The sequence below is a fragment of the Parasteatoda tepidariorum genome, chromosome 1 (genome assembly GCF_982258835.1).
Source record: "Parasteatoda tepidariorum strain Cologne lab strain chromosome 1, Ptep-v5.0, whole genome shotgun sequence".
Classification (NCBI taxonomy): domain Eukaryota; kingdom Metazoa; phylum Arthropoda; class Arachnida; order Araneae; family Theridiidae; genus Parasteatoda; species Parasteatoda tepidariorum.
In genome coordinates this window covers 71,421,483-71,439,422 of record NC_141755.1, presented here as the reverse complement: position 1 = coordinate 71,439,422, position 17,940 = coordinate 71,421,483, and the positions used below count along the sequence as shown (strand labels likewise).

At 32.5% G+C, this 17,940-nt stretch overlaps 1 protein-coding gene across 1 annotated transcript in view; it reads left to right on the top strand.

Annotated features, from left to right (window-relative positions):
* LOC107437838 (uncharacterized) overlaps window positions 1-17,940 on the top strand; it is a 341,669-nt gene that overhangs the window by 117,419 nt on the left and 206,310 nt on the right. The window contains exons 2-3 of the mRNA XM_016049967.4: window positions 4,131-4,691; window positions 14,060-14,246. Of these exons, the coding sequence (XP_015905453.2) occupies window positions 4,131-4,691; window positions 14,060-14,246 (748 nt within the window). The remainder of the gene's footprint in view (window positions 1-4,130; window positions 4,692-14,059; window positions 14,247-17,940) is intronic.

Here is a 17,940-nt window from a genome sequence, read left to right as displayed (position 1 = left end):
CACCACATTTCCTCTACTTCCTGCAATGCATGACAAGTTTCTGCGTTCTGGACTTCCCAATTTGTATCTGCATTTTCCAAAGCCCATTATCTAACCAAAGGCTAAACTCCAATGACCAGTTAAATTTGTTTTTTACGACTTTGAAACCATGCTAGTTATAAATGGTTTCAAAACCGTATAGATTTGCATTCATGATTTTATAACCATACTAGTTGTTTACGGCTTCAAAACCGCAAAGGTAAGGTAAAAAAATTGCTTTTTACCGTAAATTTTACGGTTCATCGGATGAACAGACTGCTGCCAAGTATTTGTCCATAATTTTAGTATGAAAATTCTAACAGTGTAAAACGTATCTTAATTTAAACTCCAGTGTAGTTGTATATTATAACTATAAGATACTTATTAAGTGATATATTCTAGATGATAACTAACTTATACGCCCTATATAACCATTTATTTTTAGTTCTGTTATTGATGTATATGTATACTTAAATTAAATGTAAATAAAATATCAAAAATTCCCTTTATTTAACTTTTTGTTCATTAATTAAATATGTTAGTAATTTATTTATTATGTATTTTGAGCAACTGATATGTATTTATGTTACAAACATTCATTCAACATCAAAACATCCATATTAAATTACTTCAAACTGGAAACATTTCCAACCAAATATTTTAAAGAAAAGTTCGTAAAAATGTCAAAAATGCTCTTTATCTTCTGAAAAAAGTATATCTTTCTACATTTAAAACTATTTGCTTGAGCCCAGAATGCATTTTCAGTTGACGTTTTTATACCTTGAAACAAATGTCAACTAAAAACAAACTCATGAGATTTTCTCTTTTTCTCTAAAAAAAAGTAATAAAATAAAAGGCTTTTCGGTATTCCAAAGCTTTAACTATTTCAATTTTTAACTTGTTTTAGAAAGCTTTTTTGCTAGTAACTTTTTTTTGCTTGAAATTTTCTACTAGACTTTCCTGGAAAATGTCTTTCATTGTATTGATCCATAGCAAACTATGCCTTAAAAAATATTTCATGAAATTCTGCACGAAAAAATAATTAACTAATTACGTCCTCGACACATGAGGTATTTTATTTTTGTAATTAATAATACTTAAAATATTCTTAAATATATATCTATTAAACGATGCAACTTTTTCGTATTAGTTTCTAAAAAAATAAAATTTTAAAAAAAGCATTATTACAGAGTTATTGCAAATCGGGAGAAAAATGCAACAAGAATTTAAATTTTCGTTATTATTAACTACTAGCCGCCTGGCGGCCAGCTGTCCGCCACGCTAAAGGTTTTCACAAATAAAGTTTTTTAAGACAAAGCAGGAAATCTGAAGATTAGTGGACAATTAAAGTGTTCCTGTCCTGCAATTTTGTCTTCATGTCCAGTTCTGCTGCAGGCAAAAGTTAAACTTTTCTCCACTTTGATAAATGTAAACTAATGCGAACCTTGCAATTAAATTATTAATTCCTTCGTATATTATTGGTTTAAGTTGGCGAAAACTAATATTTCAATTATAAGGTTCGCATTAGCATACATTTATAAGAGTGGAGAAAAGTATATGCATTTTTTAATAGTTTTTTGAATATGGCTCTTTGAAAACGAAAAAGTATAGATTTTCTTACAAAATGACTGATAACTAAAAAACTAATCCAAATTTTTGAAAAAGAAAAAAAATACTTTTTCATTATGTCAAAACACAATTATGTGCCGAGTTTCGTGTCTGGGCGAGGCTTCTAGGGCGATATATTGTGATTACAGACAGACAGACAAACAGACGCACACACAGCCGCGTTTATTATCATGTATAAATTGAGACTGTGTTAAAATATACCATAATCAGTGTTAAATTTAAACTTTTATAAGTAAAATTCATGACAAAGGAAACCTTTTTTTGGCCTTGTAAAAATGAGGCTGACATTAATGACACACTCACTAGGTTATTGTGAGACGCCTACTAATGAGGAACGTCAATGGGATAATATGAGAGATATACGCACTGAGAAAAAAAAAGCATGGACAAAACTACCAGAATATGATAAAATAAAACCATGCTTCAGGCTCTATGGAAGCACAAAAAAGCTCAGTAATTTTCCTCCAAACGCCTTGCTAATGAATTTGGAAAATATGTTTTTATAATGTACAATAAGATTTGAAAAGGGTGACAAAATTTGGTAATGTTGTCATGATACCTTTGAGCATGGCATAAAAACTATTTATTCAGTTAAATTAACTTTTCAATTTTGAATTTCCTCAGTATTAACTTTTCAGTTTTGTATTTGTGTGATAATGAGAGCTATAATTTTGAAAACCAGGATTTCTTGTAAACCTTTACCACGTGAACGGAAAAGTTACCAAATGAATGGTTTAAGTAACGCATGTTTTGGTTTTTATTAACCAGAATTATGTTTTTTTTACCAGAAATGTCATTTTGGTAATTTTACCAGAAATGTGACTCTGTACAAAACTGATGAGCAACACCCATACGGCTGATATGAAAGATCTGAGGGACAATTTTATAAAGTAATAGTAAAACATGACAAAACTGAAAATCATATTATCCTTCGCTTAATCTTTTAATGAACTGTTTTATTTTAGTTGTTTTAATAGAAAATATGCATTTTGTAATTTTATTATAGTATTACAAATATAAAAACTGTATTTTAAACTAGAATTTAAGTGTTTTGCTGCCATGTATGTACTCTCTTCTAAATGCTATAATTAAAATAATTTTCCAGATTTAGACTAGAATCATTGTTACTTAAAATAATGTAAAATGTTTTTATATGTTTCACTTCATTTATCTCCGTCAAGTAGAAGTAGTATATTAGTTTCACGATGCTTTTCAAAAAAGATTTTTCATAAAACAATGGATTGATTGAAACATTGAAAAATTTATGAATTACATACCAAAAAGTTTGATCTTTAATTCCAGTAAAAACTGCTGTTTAGCTCTTTTTAAGATTTCATCTAACTTTTACTCGAAAAAATATTTGGTGTTCTTAATTGAACTTTAAAATGATATACAATATAGAATATATAGTTTAAATTGCCTCAACTTTTAACTTCAATATGAAATTAAAAGTAAATTAGACTATATAACTTTTTTAAAAAAAATAATTATGAAAATAACTGTCACCGCATTCTAAAAAAATTTTGAATCAAATTACGTCAAAAAGTACCAGCTAAAAAAATTACAAGTTTGAACTCGTCTTGCTTCTTTAGATGAAGCTATGTGATTCTGTGTAAAAAAAAAAATTTAAAAAAAAATAAATACAAAAATAAAAATTAAAATAAAATTTAAAGAAAGTGTTTGATTCGTATAACAAAATTTAATAATCCGGCCATTTGTGTGGGGGAAAATAAGTCAAGCTTCTATAGAATTCTTGAATACCTCAACCCCTAGTGCATTAAGAGCTCCGAAACTTCGGGAAGCTAGATTAGGCTTTTGTCACCAAAACTCCTCGACAAAATTAATGAAATGATCACAATGTTGGCAATTGTTGTTGTAGTTATTGTAGTTCATTTACGTCGCACTAGAGCTGCACAATGGGCTATTGGCGACGGTCCGGGAAACATCCCTGAGGATGATCCGAAGACATACCATCACAATTTTGATCCTCTGCAGAGGGGATGGCTCCCCTGATTTGGTAGCCCGACGACCTGCACGCGAAGTCGTGCACTTTACGGTAGAACAGTTTAACGAGGACCAATACCGCACACCCGGTGCTGTTAAAATACTTAATGTCCTAAGATTAATATGTGGATTTTGGTGGAAAATGGGGAATAAACAAATTGCATATTCATTATTTTCTGTCAAAAATGTATAAGAAACACATATTTTCATCTAAAAGACACACATAGAGTTATTGTTCAAAATTGACGTTTTAAAGAAACTGTTTCTCAAGGCAAATAAATAAAAAAGACAACAAAAATCCTAGAAGAAGTGAAGTTTTTTTACTTGTCATAAAAACTTCCCCAATTGGAAATTGAATTCCAATTTATTTCATATTAATCACTTTCATTAACTCGCGAATGTTTCGTTATTTTTTAAAGAGCAAAATAATTTTTTTAAAAAATAATAATTTTTATCTAATTCATATTATTTTTCTGCAGTGACTCACCAGAAACAGCACCGACCATGAGCTCGCCGAAATCAAATCATCCGCCAAACCCAATCGCCATGAGAACCAAATCTCTCAGAGAAAGATTCGGCTCTAAACGAAGCTATTCTGAGAACTTCAAAGATCCGCCTGTGACGGCCAACACGTCGCCAAGCAAGGACAAATGTCGTAGTGTTAGACCATCATTGCCAGCCATTGGTGTCACGCCAATACCCACCGACGTCAAGCCATACGACCCACAAACCGATCCACAGAAGATTTACAATCCATACTCGCAACCGCAAAATCTCCAACACCAAAGAAGACAAGCTAATGTCCTTGTTCCCAATATCCCTTCTTCAAATGTTCCTGCTTCAAATGTCACTGTTTCAAATGTCCCTGTTCCTAATGTCCCAAGTGTCTTGAGTGAATTTTACAATCCATTTGCTGTTCTTCCAGAAGAGACCTACTGCAGCGCCTTGGATGTCAATAGTCAGGAAGGTGATCCGAGGTTTCCATGGCAAAGAGATGCTGCTGTTCAGTGTGATTTGTCACCCACTGCTGAAGGTTATAGGTAAGTTCACATATAAAAGTTTCTAGTAAGTCCACTTCTAATAAAAACTCACATCTGGTAGTTTCTAGTAAGTTTCAGAGTTAATTACAAACTTCCAAATTGATTTTTAAAAAAATCAATTTGGTAAAAACAACAGGAAGTGAAAATAAATGATTTGCTTTAGTTTGCTTAGAAAATAAGCAATTTATAAATGTTAAGATTCAAAATTGGTAACTAAGATCAACAGATAACACTTGGAAATTTTAAAAAAATTAAACAATGTTCCCTGTTGCATGCCAGACCCATCAGAATAGTTAAGCATTTGCACGGACTGCAGTGAGTTAGAGTTATTTTGTATAGAAATAATTGTTTAATAGTTTATGATATAGGGTTACTCAATTTATAGACGAATTTTAAGCCAATTTTTTACTTAGTTTTTAAACACATTTAAACTAGTTTCCTAAACAGAAAGTAGCAACCAATGCGAAAAGGCTGGTTTTGCCACTAGTGTAGTACATGTAAGAGCATATTACTTTTATATTTCAAAAAGTAAGTTCAATTTAATGTAACAGCACAATCAAAGATTAAATGCGAAATATTCATGAAAAAACACTTTCAGGACACCCAAAATACTTCTCTTCGTTTATATTTCTGATTGAAACTATTATCATTCCTGATGTACATAATGCTATTGCTTCGCTTATATATCCTAATGTATATAAGATTTAATTTGAAATCCATAATGCTAATGCTTTCTTTAAAAATATTCGCAAATTATATATTAATGATGATATTGCAAAACACTGTGCAAGCATATGTTCATCTATAAACATTGATGTGTTACTGCTTATGTTAAGGGCCATTAATACGCAGATTAGTTTAGAAAGTCCATTAAGGGGCAGAATCAAGAGTTTTCCGCATTTTACCGAGATAATGTGTGCGTTAAGGGTTTCCGTATTGTTAAAGTTCAAAAGTTTCTTTCCTTCAATCAATTCGATTATGATCTTTACATAGCAATAGGAAAGAAAGTTAAACTAATCGACTTGCAACTTTCTAAAATATTCTAACAAAAACTCCCCATTGAGTATAACTATTTATCCACAATGAAACTATAACTCAATTGGTTTCATTTAAATGTAATCTCCTAAAGACAGAAGAAATCCCGGAAGATCTGACAGGTGTTGGCGAAATTTACAGATGCCAAGATGTTCCAAAACTGCAATAATAACGGAGTGCAACTATCTAAGATACAAGAGGTCCGTTGAGAGGCAACCTAATTAACTTCCGAAGAGAGTTTGTCTCTGCCACTACTCGAATTGAACTGAGAGCAGTTTGAGTTTCTGCGACGTTCAACTAGAGGACACATCTCAGATACTCCAAAAGTTTTAGGATAACTCATTATTTGAAGGAATAAATATCGCGAGAGGCCCTTCAACATAAAGGGCAAACAAGCAATCTTTCTCTGAATGTTAGAAGACGAATGTTAACATTTGGAGAATAAAGAAATAATTAGTGTTCCGATCGTTGTAGTGCCGCTCAATTACTACTTATATCTAAACTTGTTGCTTAATACGATGTAGATGAAATAAATATTTTGCGCATAATTATTTTTTTCATGTTACTCAGTAACTTATTTTATTTCATTTTATAACCGTCGTTGAACAGCCGACCCAATCTTCGGGTTTATGACAACTAATAACAAGCTTAAGCCCGTCCCGCCCCCGTAAGGGGGCATCCGGGGGCACTCCGAAAGTTCAAAGTGAGCGTAACAGTTCAATTACATAAGCAAACATATTCAAAATTTTCAAATTAGAGTTTTAACAAATAGGTGGAATATTAAATATGAAATCCAGAAAACAGTGCTACTTAGAAATAAACTAAGCAAACAAACATTACAGAGAAAATAAACAGTAACAATCAGAAGAGATATTGATGCCGCATCTTCAGTAGGGGTGCAAAGTTAATAAAAGGAAGCAATTTCACATGGAAAATACAGGATATTTGTAACTCAGAATATAATTACGGCTGGCACAACAGTACTAAATTTATCAAATTCCAGTAATTATTATTTATTTATTTTTTAAACAGAAAGGACATATATATACCATATATAAAAACTCTAGGAACACAAGTGATTATAATTTTCAAAATGAGGAATCACATAGGGGCAGAGATTGACAAAGCATGAAATTAAAGCAGCACCAAAAAACATTTTAAGAGAAAATTCAAGTAATAATCAAACCATAACAGGTAAATTAATAAGCCGTGATTTAGGTGTATTTTTCCTAACAAGAGGCAGCAAAAGGCCATCAGGATTCAGGGAGGTGCCTTGTTACTAAACAATTTTCTTATTATTTCCTCAATTCCCTTTTTTATTTTAAGGTTTGACCAATGCTGCTTTATAAACTCGTAGGTGGTTTTTGAATGAAAAAATTTCTCTCTAATGTGCTTAAAATTTGTACACTGGATTAAAATGTGTTCCCAATCCTCAACAAGTTGACAGGTACTGCACAGCTCAGCTCCCCCAAAAAACCTGGCTTGATGTTGTCCATGACAGCCGTGATTAGTTAGGAATTGATTTAAAAAGAAATTCCCCATGATTTTCTTCGTTTGAACTTTCGGGAGGAGCTCGAATGTGTGCCTTCCCTTTGTGAAGCTGTCACTCCATCTCTCCTGCCATTCAATCAATTTTTCGCGTTCCAAAGTTTTTCTTGCAGTCCGCCTGCTAGGATCTTCAAACAGGTCGACCGTTGATCTCTCACAGGCTACTTTGGCTAACCTATCAGCCTCTTCGTTGCCCATATGGCCTGCATGTGCTTTTATCCAATGTAAAGCGATATTGTTTGTGAATTCTTGTTTTATTAAGTGGACTAAATACTCTTTAGAGTTGCTGTTTTCCAAAGCTTGCAGGCTAGACAGGGAATCCGTATAAATTGAGATATTGTCTGTAATTCTTTGTTCTTTAATCCAACGAATCGACTGGAGAATGGCCCATAATTCAGCCTTAAACACGGAAACGTGATCAGAGATGCGAAAGGTTTTTCTTTCAACAGGTTCTCCCTCCAGATAGGCCACGAAAGCGCATCCTGTCTTAAATTCATTGTTAACTAAAATTTTCGATCCATCTGTGAATAATTCTAGTCCTTTATAAGTAGGTAAATGCAGTTGATATTTAAGTAAAATTTCTTCAGCCGGATGATAAATATAAGGTGTAGGTATTGGTTTATAGATTATATGTTCTTCTTCATGTTGAAAAATATTATTAAGTTGAGCTTCTATGTTTACTGCCATATCTAGAGGAATTGTTCCAGCAAGTACTTGGAGAGAGTCAGTAGATGCAGTCTTGTATGCCTTAGTGATAGATAGTAAAGAAGTTCTTTCCATTTTTTTCAATCTATTAATGATTCTTATCTGTTGGGAAAACCAAATTTCTGCTCCATATAAGATAAGTTTCTGAGTGCTGTTTAGGTAGATGAATTTCCGAACATCAGGGCCAATCCCCCAGTCGACCCCAGAGATTCTATTTAGTTTAGCTTGAAATTTTGTAACTTTGCTATAGATAAAGTCAAGGTGAGGCAACCAGGAAAGCTGATAATGCAATCTGAATCCCAAATAATCTATGGTTTCCCTCGTTGCAATGTTAGCCCCACAGAGTTTTATAGTTGGTCGTCTTGAGACCCGATTGGCTTTGGGAAATACAATCGTGACAGTTTTCTTGGTACTGAATTGAAGATTGTGAGACGTAGGCCAATTTTCAAATTTCGTCAAAATCATAGTGGCTTGGGGTTCAAGTCTATCAAGAAATGTTCCGGTGAGAAGTAAAAGGAAGTCATCTGCGTATGCGATTATTTGCTCATTAGATTCCCTTTTCATATTTAAAAGAGTGTTCGCTATAAGTAGCCATAAGATCGGTCCCAGACTTGAACCCTGTGGGACTCCTCTTACTAGAGGTCTCTCCAACTTCTCATTCTGGATATCAAACAGGATCCTTCTGTTGTCCAAAAAACCTGAAATCAACTTAACTAAGTCATAGGAGCAGTGACAGGAATTCAATTCTTCTATAATTTTGTTCCATAGGACGCTATCAAAGGCACTTTTGATGTCAAGGGAAATACCCAGTGCGTGATGTTCATTATCCTTTATTTTCTTTATGACAACTAATGCTAAACTTCGTAGCTTTGTAATTTTAAACCCAATCCAGAAGACAAGGAAACTCCTGGATCAAGTATTGGGAGAAATTTGCCTTCGTAGTGGACTTTTTGATGGAACTAACCCGCATTTGCGTTACATGGAAAGGAAGAAAACGAAGACCGCCCATGGTTAGCCTCCATGATCCGTCTACCACTGAAAAAATTTCACTTCAGCACTGTGGTCGGTGCAAGCCGGATGCGGAATTCGTATCGACCAGCCATCGCCGGGATCGAACCCCGGTTCACCTCATTGGAAGGCGAAATCCCCTAAATGTATTATTAGTATTAATTTTAGTGATAAATAAGTTGCTGTAACTCACTGCAATGTGAAGAGTTGCCTTTTTAATAATAGGGTGTTCTGCAGTTCCCACTTTTTATATGCTGAGTTGTTACTAAGTTTCCGTAGGGGTTTTTTTTTTAACTTTTTTAAAAACTCAAACTTTGGGAATATTCTATTTTTTCTGCCATTTTCCTTGATGTTTGACTCAAATTTTCGTGCAAAATATTATCTAATTGATTTCCGATTACTCAAAATTATGTATGAAATGATGTATGACCAAAACGAAGTGCATCTATGAAGTTAAAATTTTCCTTCTTAAACTTAGCAAAGCAATCACAAGTGGTTATTATGAACTTAAAACCTAGATTATAAGCTAAAATAAGAATGTGTCGAAAATGGCTATATTTCTCAAACTGACATTCTATTTTAATGATATGAAAATTAACATAAATAAACTTTAAAAAAACAGAGATTCGGGTAGAATAAAACCTCCTCTGTGAATGATCTGAACCATAATGCTTGCGCAATATTAAAATTTAAAAATAAAGTTTTAAAAAAAAACGGATGAAACTTAACCGGCAACCCAACATATTGTTCTTGCTTTCGGGTTGTACTTACCTAATTTTAATGTAAAGTACTACACGCTGGTCAAGTTGTAACGTAGATCAAAAATGACACCTTAAAAGAAAAAAATTTGTATGTCCCATTTTCGTGGGTATTTTTTCACTTTTAAAGCAATAGGCAGCGTCAATTTACTTAGTATATATTAAATAGAATTTAAAACATTGTAGCTCAACAAATAAAAATTCGCCCTAAAATAAATTCGAAATTCCATTTCTTTTTAAACAACCGAAAATATTTTTAAACCACGAATGTGCCTTTATGTACATTTTCTGTATAATTTTCTTAACTTTCAAACTACTACTAACTAGCATACTTTTAAAGAACGTCTTTGAGTTTGAATAATAGAGTCAAGCTTGTTTGAGTTGAGAGTTTATTATAATTAAGATGCAACAGTTCATAGCCCTTAGTATATAATACTTTTCGTTTAAAGGTCTAAAATCTTACGAACAATCTTTCTCATTCATAAAGACGTCAACTAAAATTACTTTTGCATTGCCTCAAAAGTGAGTTTGCATTTAAAAAATTTAAAACCTGTTGCAAAAGAAATATTAATTAAATATTCCACCAGACGTCCGTATACAAGAGATACACAGAAGTTTTATATGTTAGTTATGAAAGAGATACACTTGAGTCTTATGTCTTAGTTATGAGAGAGATACCCTAGAATTTTGTTTAGAATTTTTCTAATTTTGAGAGCTCTGCCATACCTGCCAACTTTTAATTCCTTCAATTATGATTTTTCCCAGTTGTATTAAAACGGAATTAAAATTTCAATTTTAAGCAACGAAATACGTTGTAATTGAAAAAACTTGAGCTGAAATAGTTGAAAGAAACGCATACTTATATATATATGCGTAAGTATTTTAAAAATAGTGGTGATCAAAATGATTTAAAAATCAAGTTTATAAAAGAAAAAATAGTATATATTTACTACCACTTTAAATGTAAAAATAAAATTTTACGCCAAATGCGTAAAAGTTGGCAGGTATGGCTCTGCGAAGACCAATTCTTTGCTATTCCTCAGCCTGTCACAGCCTAGATGGTAGGGAATTAGGCCTATGTCCGAAAGGTCGCGAGTTTGATCCCAGCCAGTCGAAGACCCAGCCCGTGAACAAAATGGTTACAGATGCACACTAAATCTGCCACAGTTACAAAATTTCCCAAGTTACCATAACAAATCAATACCTCTGGGTACTAGATCAGAGATTGATCTTGCTGTCCAGGTCAAAATTGCGATATGTGGGTGGATGATGTGTGAATGTGTCCTCCCTGTAAAACAGGGTGTGACGTATTAGAAGTCCAAATTTGTTCTGTCCGTTATTCTTGTGGTCGAAAATGCATTTATTTCAGATAAAAATGAATGAACAGATTAATCAAAGTATTGTCCATCGCTGGCTACTACTTTTCCCACTTCTCAGGCAATTTTCGAATTACATCTCGAAAAAATGTCCCGTCTTTTGAGGCGATCCAAGTTAGGCGTCAATTTTCAATATCTGCGAAAGAAGTGAACCGTTGACCTACCAAATCGTGCTGCATCCATCGGAACAACCAGTAATCAGAAAGAGCAATGTCCGGTAAATACCACGGATGTGGTAAAATATCCCACTTGAGCGTTTCCAAATGATTTTTACGACTTTTGCGACATGAGGCAAATCGTTATCATGCAGCAGAAGAATAACTTTGTCGTATCTTTGCTCGTATTCCGGCCCTTTTTCTCGTAATGCACGGCTCAAGCGGATCAATTGTAGCCTATACCGATTCTAGCCTATACATTATAGCCCATACATTCTTGAAACATCGAAACCATTCCCTACATGATTTATCAGTCGCAGCATTGTCACCATAAACTTCTAAAAGCATTCGATGCTCTTCAACTGCACTTTTCTTGCAATTAAAGCAGAAACATAAAACCTCCCACAAATGCTTATTAGTTAGCACAAAATTTGACATATTCAACGAAGTAAAAAACAGGGTTTTTGTTTGAAACTCAAAGCTATATAAACTGAATATTATTTACGGATGTCTAACCTCTCTGAAACCACCGAAACCAGCAGCCACTATGAAACATTCATAACAGCCAGAGCCATCTTTTGAAAACGGACCGAACTAATTTGTACTCCCAATATATATACATTGTCTCCGGATCATCCTCAAAAATGTTCTCCAGCCCGTCGCCAACAGCCCATTGTGCAACTCTAGTGTGACGTAAATAAAAGCACCAAGTACCTCAGAAGTTCTTTGGTCTACTCGTAGATGTAGTCCGAAGTCCGGTTTTTCGTAAAATTCATACACTTGTAGAGCCCTGTAAACACAATTGAAGGTCAAGGGAGGGAAAATAGTTTACGTTAATTTTTTTCACAAAAATTATTATTGTGTCGTTTTCCATTGCGTTTTGAAGACTACTAAGTTTTGGTATACTAATAGGTAAATCACCTCTCCTTCAATAGATTTTTTATTACATAGTGGCTGTAGAAAAACACTTCTTGTTCGCGTGCAAATTCGTTTTTTTATTCTCAGGTCAGCTTTCATGGACTTAAAACCATTTTCCCCCTTGGTTTTCATTTGTTCTGATTGCAACTTTACAATAAACTCAATAAAGTTTTTTGTTTCGCTGACATTTTTGAGTATCAATGCATAACAGAGATTTCATTAAAAAAAAAAACAATTTTTTTTTCTAATTAGAATGAAGCGTTGAGATTAGTTTTCCAATTTCGTGAAATTTTGATTTAAACTGAAAAAACGGTTATTGGAAAGAAGAAAACTTTTTGGTAGAAATTAGCAAGTTTTTGAATTAAAAAAATAAATCTTTCATGCTTAATGCATCCTTTATATAATTTTGTATCCATATATTATGACTAATTTATCTTAAGTGTCTTATCAGTGGCAACATTTGGTAAATTAAGCAATATATTTCCGTTTGAAGGAATGGCATTTTCCATCTTTTCTCAATGGAAAAATGACTCTAGATTTCTATTTAACTGCAATTGAGGATAGTGTTTTTCAGCTATGAGGTTTTATGCAAACTAAATGTTTGCATTTATGATAGCACAAATTTTTGTTGTAATTTAAAAACAAAAGAACTATTGCGTACTTAAAGATAATTATTTATTATTCTCACAAATAGAGTGCGTATATATTCAATATTTTTTTATAAACTAGATAAGTTTCTCGACAGCATTGGATAAATAATCATTAATAATAATATGTTAATAATAATAATCATTAATACTAATAACGTTAAATAAAAAAATGAAAAAATAACGAAAAAGTACTTAAAATTGCAATAACCTTAAAAAAAAGCTGGAATTTCGAGAAGGAAAAAAACTTACGTTAAGTGCGTAATTGAAAATATTCTATTCGTAACGTCCAATTTCAACTCTGCAGTTATATGCGGATGAAAATAGATTGGTTAACATGGGTTTTTTTTACTTCAAGCTTAACAATTGATAAAAATCAAACCTTATTTTTTTCGATACATATATATATATATATATATATATATATAGATAAAATCATATTTCTTGTACATTTTTCTACACACCATAATTTTAAATTTCTAAGTCTTATAGATTTTTCTGATATTTAACATAAGGCAACAAAAAAAAGTGACAAGAGAAATTTGCAAAAAAAAAAAAACTGAAGCTTTCAATAAATTAAGAACAAATTAGATAACAACATGATCCTTTCATGGCCATGGATATAAACAACATGGCCTTTTCAGCATGTCAAATTTCAACTCTGTAAAAGGATTTTTTAATATAAAGAGATTATTTCTACACTTCACAAAACAACATCCTACTTTTTTTAACTCTCTCAACGCAAATGAGTCATTCAACAAATGATTTATGACGAAAATTTATGAATAATATATTTTTACAGCTAGTTTTGCAATCACAATATATTTCTTAATATTTTTAATTTATTCATAGACTGGCCTAAAAAAGCATTAGTATATAAACCAATAGTTTCTTGTTCGAAATACCTTTTTTACAACTATTTTTAAATATTTTTTTTATAATTATTTTCGATGCTGTTTGTTTAGCAAACAAATACATTTTTTATTTTTGTTTGTCAATGCAGTTGGTATATTACTTACTGATTAAACAAATTTTTTTTCGTTAATTCATTTAAGATTTTTGAAACTTTAAAGTTGTTTTAGTTTTTTTAATTTTGAAGCTTTTTATATTATAAACATTATTTTACATACTATGAATTCTTAAAAAATGAAAAAAAGAAACTTTTATTAAAATATTTAATCGATCCTTTTCTTATTTTAATTACTACTTTTTTTTCAGGTTTACAAGACGAGATAGTTTTTTCATGCTGGCAAAAAATGCTGAACAGAAAGAAAAGCAAAGTTCGACGACCACACCTCCATCTGTGCAATTTCCAACCCTTTCATCATTAACAACACCCTCCCTACCTCAAACTACCTATCGAGAGGAGCAGTCAAGTTCGTATCTATCAGAAAAATTTAAAGAAGTAAGTTATTTTCTTTCTAATAGATAACTATACTCTGTTGCAAGTTAAGAAAAAGCCATTATCTCTAGGGAGAGAGCCTGTTTACATCTAAGTATACGCCAAATGGATGCCAAGCAACCAGCGCGAACGTATACCAACATCGCCAAATCAGATAAAAACGTTGCACAGTCTTCCTTATGCTCTTGCAACGTCGTACAGTTGTTTTTTTCTCAAGAAAGAAGGTTCTCCTTATTTATCGAAATAAGTCAAAAAGTCTAGTATTAGAGTAGACTTCGAAACTATAACCTTTTTTTAATAATTCTACGTTATATATCGTAGAAGATAGCACGAATTAAATTTTTGTCTGACGTGTTTAACTTTAAAATTTTTTTAAATTGTTTTGAAAGCATATTTATATAATTTGATTACTAAATAAAACGGAACTACATTCAGTCGCTGATGGTACTTAAATCCTATACCTCAATGGTCTTTTCCTAACTCAACAGAGTATAAGTATTTCTGGGAGTTAAAAAATGCGCATATCAAAATTCAACGTTTCGTAAAAGCAACAGTTTTAGAATTTGAATGAAAGTTAAGTATCATAGAGTTCAGATGAAATGAGAGCTGTTACTCTTAAAATAAATGTTCGTAATGTCGTCCTCTTTCACTAATATTAAAGTGTGTCCATTTTACCGAATTTTAGAGGACAAACCTAATTGCATCAATTAATATTCAAAATTACGCTTTTCTTATTCAAAATGCTACTTTTGTCGCACTCTAATACCTTTTTTTTTATAGTCGTTGAGTTTTTTAAAATCTGGATCGCAGCTCAAGATGTGTGTTTATAAAAATGAAAGCAGATTAATCAAAATGTGTGTTTTAGAAACTGAACGCAAGCTCACAATGCGCGCTTATGAAAATTAACGCAGCAAGAAATGCATGTTTTCTGATAACGGACACTGCTTGAAGTACGTGTTTACGAAAATGGACACCGCTCGAAACGCGTGCTTACGAAAATGGACACAACTGAAAATGCACGTTTACGAAAATGAACATAGCTAGAAATGCAAGTTTTCTGAATATGGACCCTCGAAATACGTGTTTACCAAAATGAACACCGCTCGAAATGCGTGTTTACAATAATGGGCCTAGCAACACTTACTGCTGCCAAGGCCAGAAATATAAATAGCAACCCTCGTACTGAATTTTTAATTGATCGTTCTCTGTCTCAGATCATATCTGAGTGTCTGTGAATGTATGAATGGGTCCACTATGTAAAACGGGTTGTGACGTGCGTGACTGAAATCGTATTCTTGGCCATATATGGCGCCATTGAAAAACAAGAAACGCACCCTCTGCCTTAAATTCGCTTGAAGAAGTCTTTCCGGCATAATAATACACAGTCTGGCATAATATTCGTGCTAGTATAATGTTCTCAATTTTGCAAATGATATACAGTCCAGATATGATAATGTTTCTCTGTACAATGTAAAATGGTTTACAACGCCAATTCAAATGTACAGTGTGCAAAAAAAAAAAAAAAAAACACATCACAACCTGTGTATATTTTGATCTAATGATCGGGTTATCACGTTATAGATCTCAATTTTACTGCTCCGAGGAGGCAACCTCAAATAAACTAGAGCAGCCGATATTTTAAGTTACGACATAAAACACGAAAACGAACTTCCTCTGATTGAGCATACTTTTTTATGATGGATTCAGATTTCTAAATCGAAAGAATTTTGAATTGTTTTAATGTACATAATGTTTTACGTCATTTTTAAGAATATAATTGTACATGGCAAAATACAAAGTTTGAGCGAAATCGGCCGAATAGTTCCTGCGAAATTGAAATTTTAAGAAAGTCGCTTATTTAATATCCGATTGCTCAGAAAAGATTCTACCAATATTGCTCAAACTTTGTATTTTGTCTTGTAAAATCATATTCTTTAAAATGATGTAAAAATTGCATACCTTACAAATCAGAATATTTTTTTCAACTATTAGTAAAGAAAATGATAAATATTTGCTAAACGTTATTTTTTGAATTGAAATATTTTTGGATAAGCGAATTTTATAATTGCGTGCAAAAAGTTTTCAATTTGCTTGAAAAGTTCTCGATGCATGTCAACATACCCAAAAAATATAAAATTAGCATTAAGTGGCCCAAACCTTGAATCGCTCTCCTGATCAAACTATGAGAACCATATTTCCCAGATTGCGGCTATCCCTTATATTTTGAGGTCTGAAATCCAAATCCGTCTAAAAAACGGTATGTGTATTCAGAGAAAATACGTTTTTGTGCTTAATTTCGTAATTTAAGTTATCGTCTGCACTAATTAGTGAGCATATTTGAGGTCAAACCTTCGACTTCTAGAACGTGAATATCCGATCATGAAATCAAAAATTATTCAGGGTGGTCCGTTTTTTTTTTTTTTTTTTTTTTTTTTTTTTTTTTTGCTGACTGTACAACGTAAATTTCAATTGGCATTGAAAAGTTTACATAATTATGAAAATCAAATTAGTAATCATATCATGTGGATTTCTCTCCAATGAGAATGCCTGAAGCAGTAACATTTTTTATTTTAATTTTTTAAAATTTATACGAAAATAAATGTGTGTTTGTAATATAATTAATTAATTATGAAATTTGGGCCCATAAATAGTTATGTCTGTTTTTCTCTTTGAAATTTTATAGAAGAGTGAAATTACGATGCCAAATATTTTTTGGTTAACACTGGTAATAGGGTAGTTAATTTAAACTCTACCATTAAGAAAGGAAAACTTCAAAGAACAATATAAAAGACATTACATGCAACCCTTTATTACCTCTTCTATCTTTAGTAAATGCTTAGAATCCCGAATTCAGTTTGACAGAATAAAGCATCGAATCTTTTAACAGGCCATTTTCCTTTAATAAACGGCAGCTGGGCTACAAAACGTATGTTATTGCCACCAATAACGTGCGGATCATTACTTCAACTGCACATATTTATCCAACAAACACTTTCGGTTTCTAGTCTCTTTGGACCAATGATGTGGGAGAGCTGTACGTTCCTTAACGACCATTATACACCAATCTATTCTAGATGTAGAGAGCGGCTAACGGCAAAAAGAATCCCTTAATTCTTAAAGGTGGGCAGATTGATTCCTTTGCCTAGTTGTTCGCTTTAAGATTCTTTGCTAGTTTTATGGAGGTAATGTCTTCTTGTTTTTTAGAGTTAGGTTGATTTGAAAGTAAAGGAGTAAAGTTTTGAAACAACCAAAAATTGTTAGGCGTTAAAAATGTTTACTTACATTCTATATTGAAAATATATTCAGAACTTTACAAAAAAATTTTAAAAATTTTGTTTTACATGTATCTATATATAATTTAGAGACATGATGGCTCAGGGGATAGAGCGTTCGCCTTCCAATGAGGTGAACCGGGTTTGAATCCCAGCAATAGCTGGTCTATGCGAATTCTTCATCCGATATGCACCGACCACAGTTCTGGCATGAAATATCCTCAGTGGCAGACGGATCCTGGGTTAGAGTCACCTTGCTGTCAGGCTAACCGTGGGAGCTTCAATCGGTCTACCTCTCTATGCAGCGCTGGTTAGTTTCATCAAAAAGTTCTCCATGAAGGCAAATTTCTCCTAATACTTGATCCAGAAGTTTCTTTATCTTCTGGGTTGGTTTCAAAATTACAAGGCTACGCAGTTGAACATTA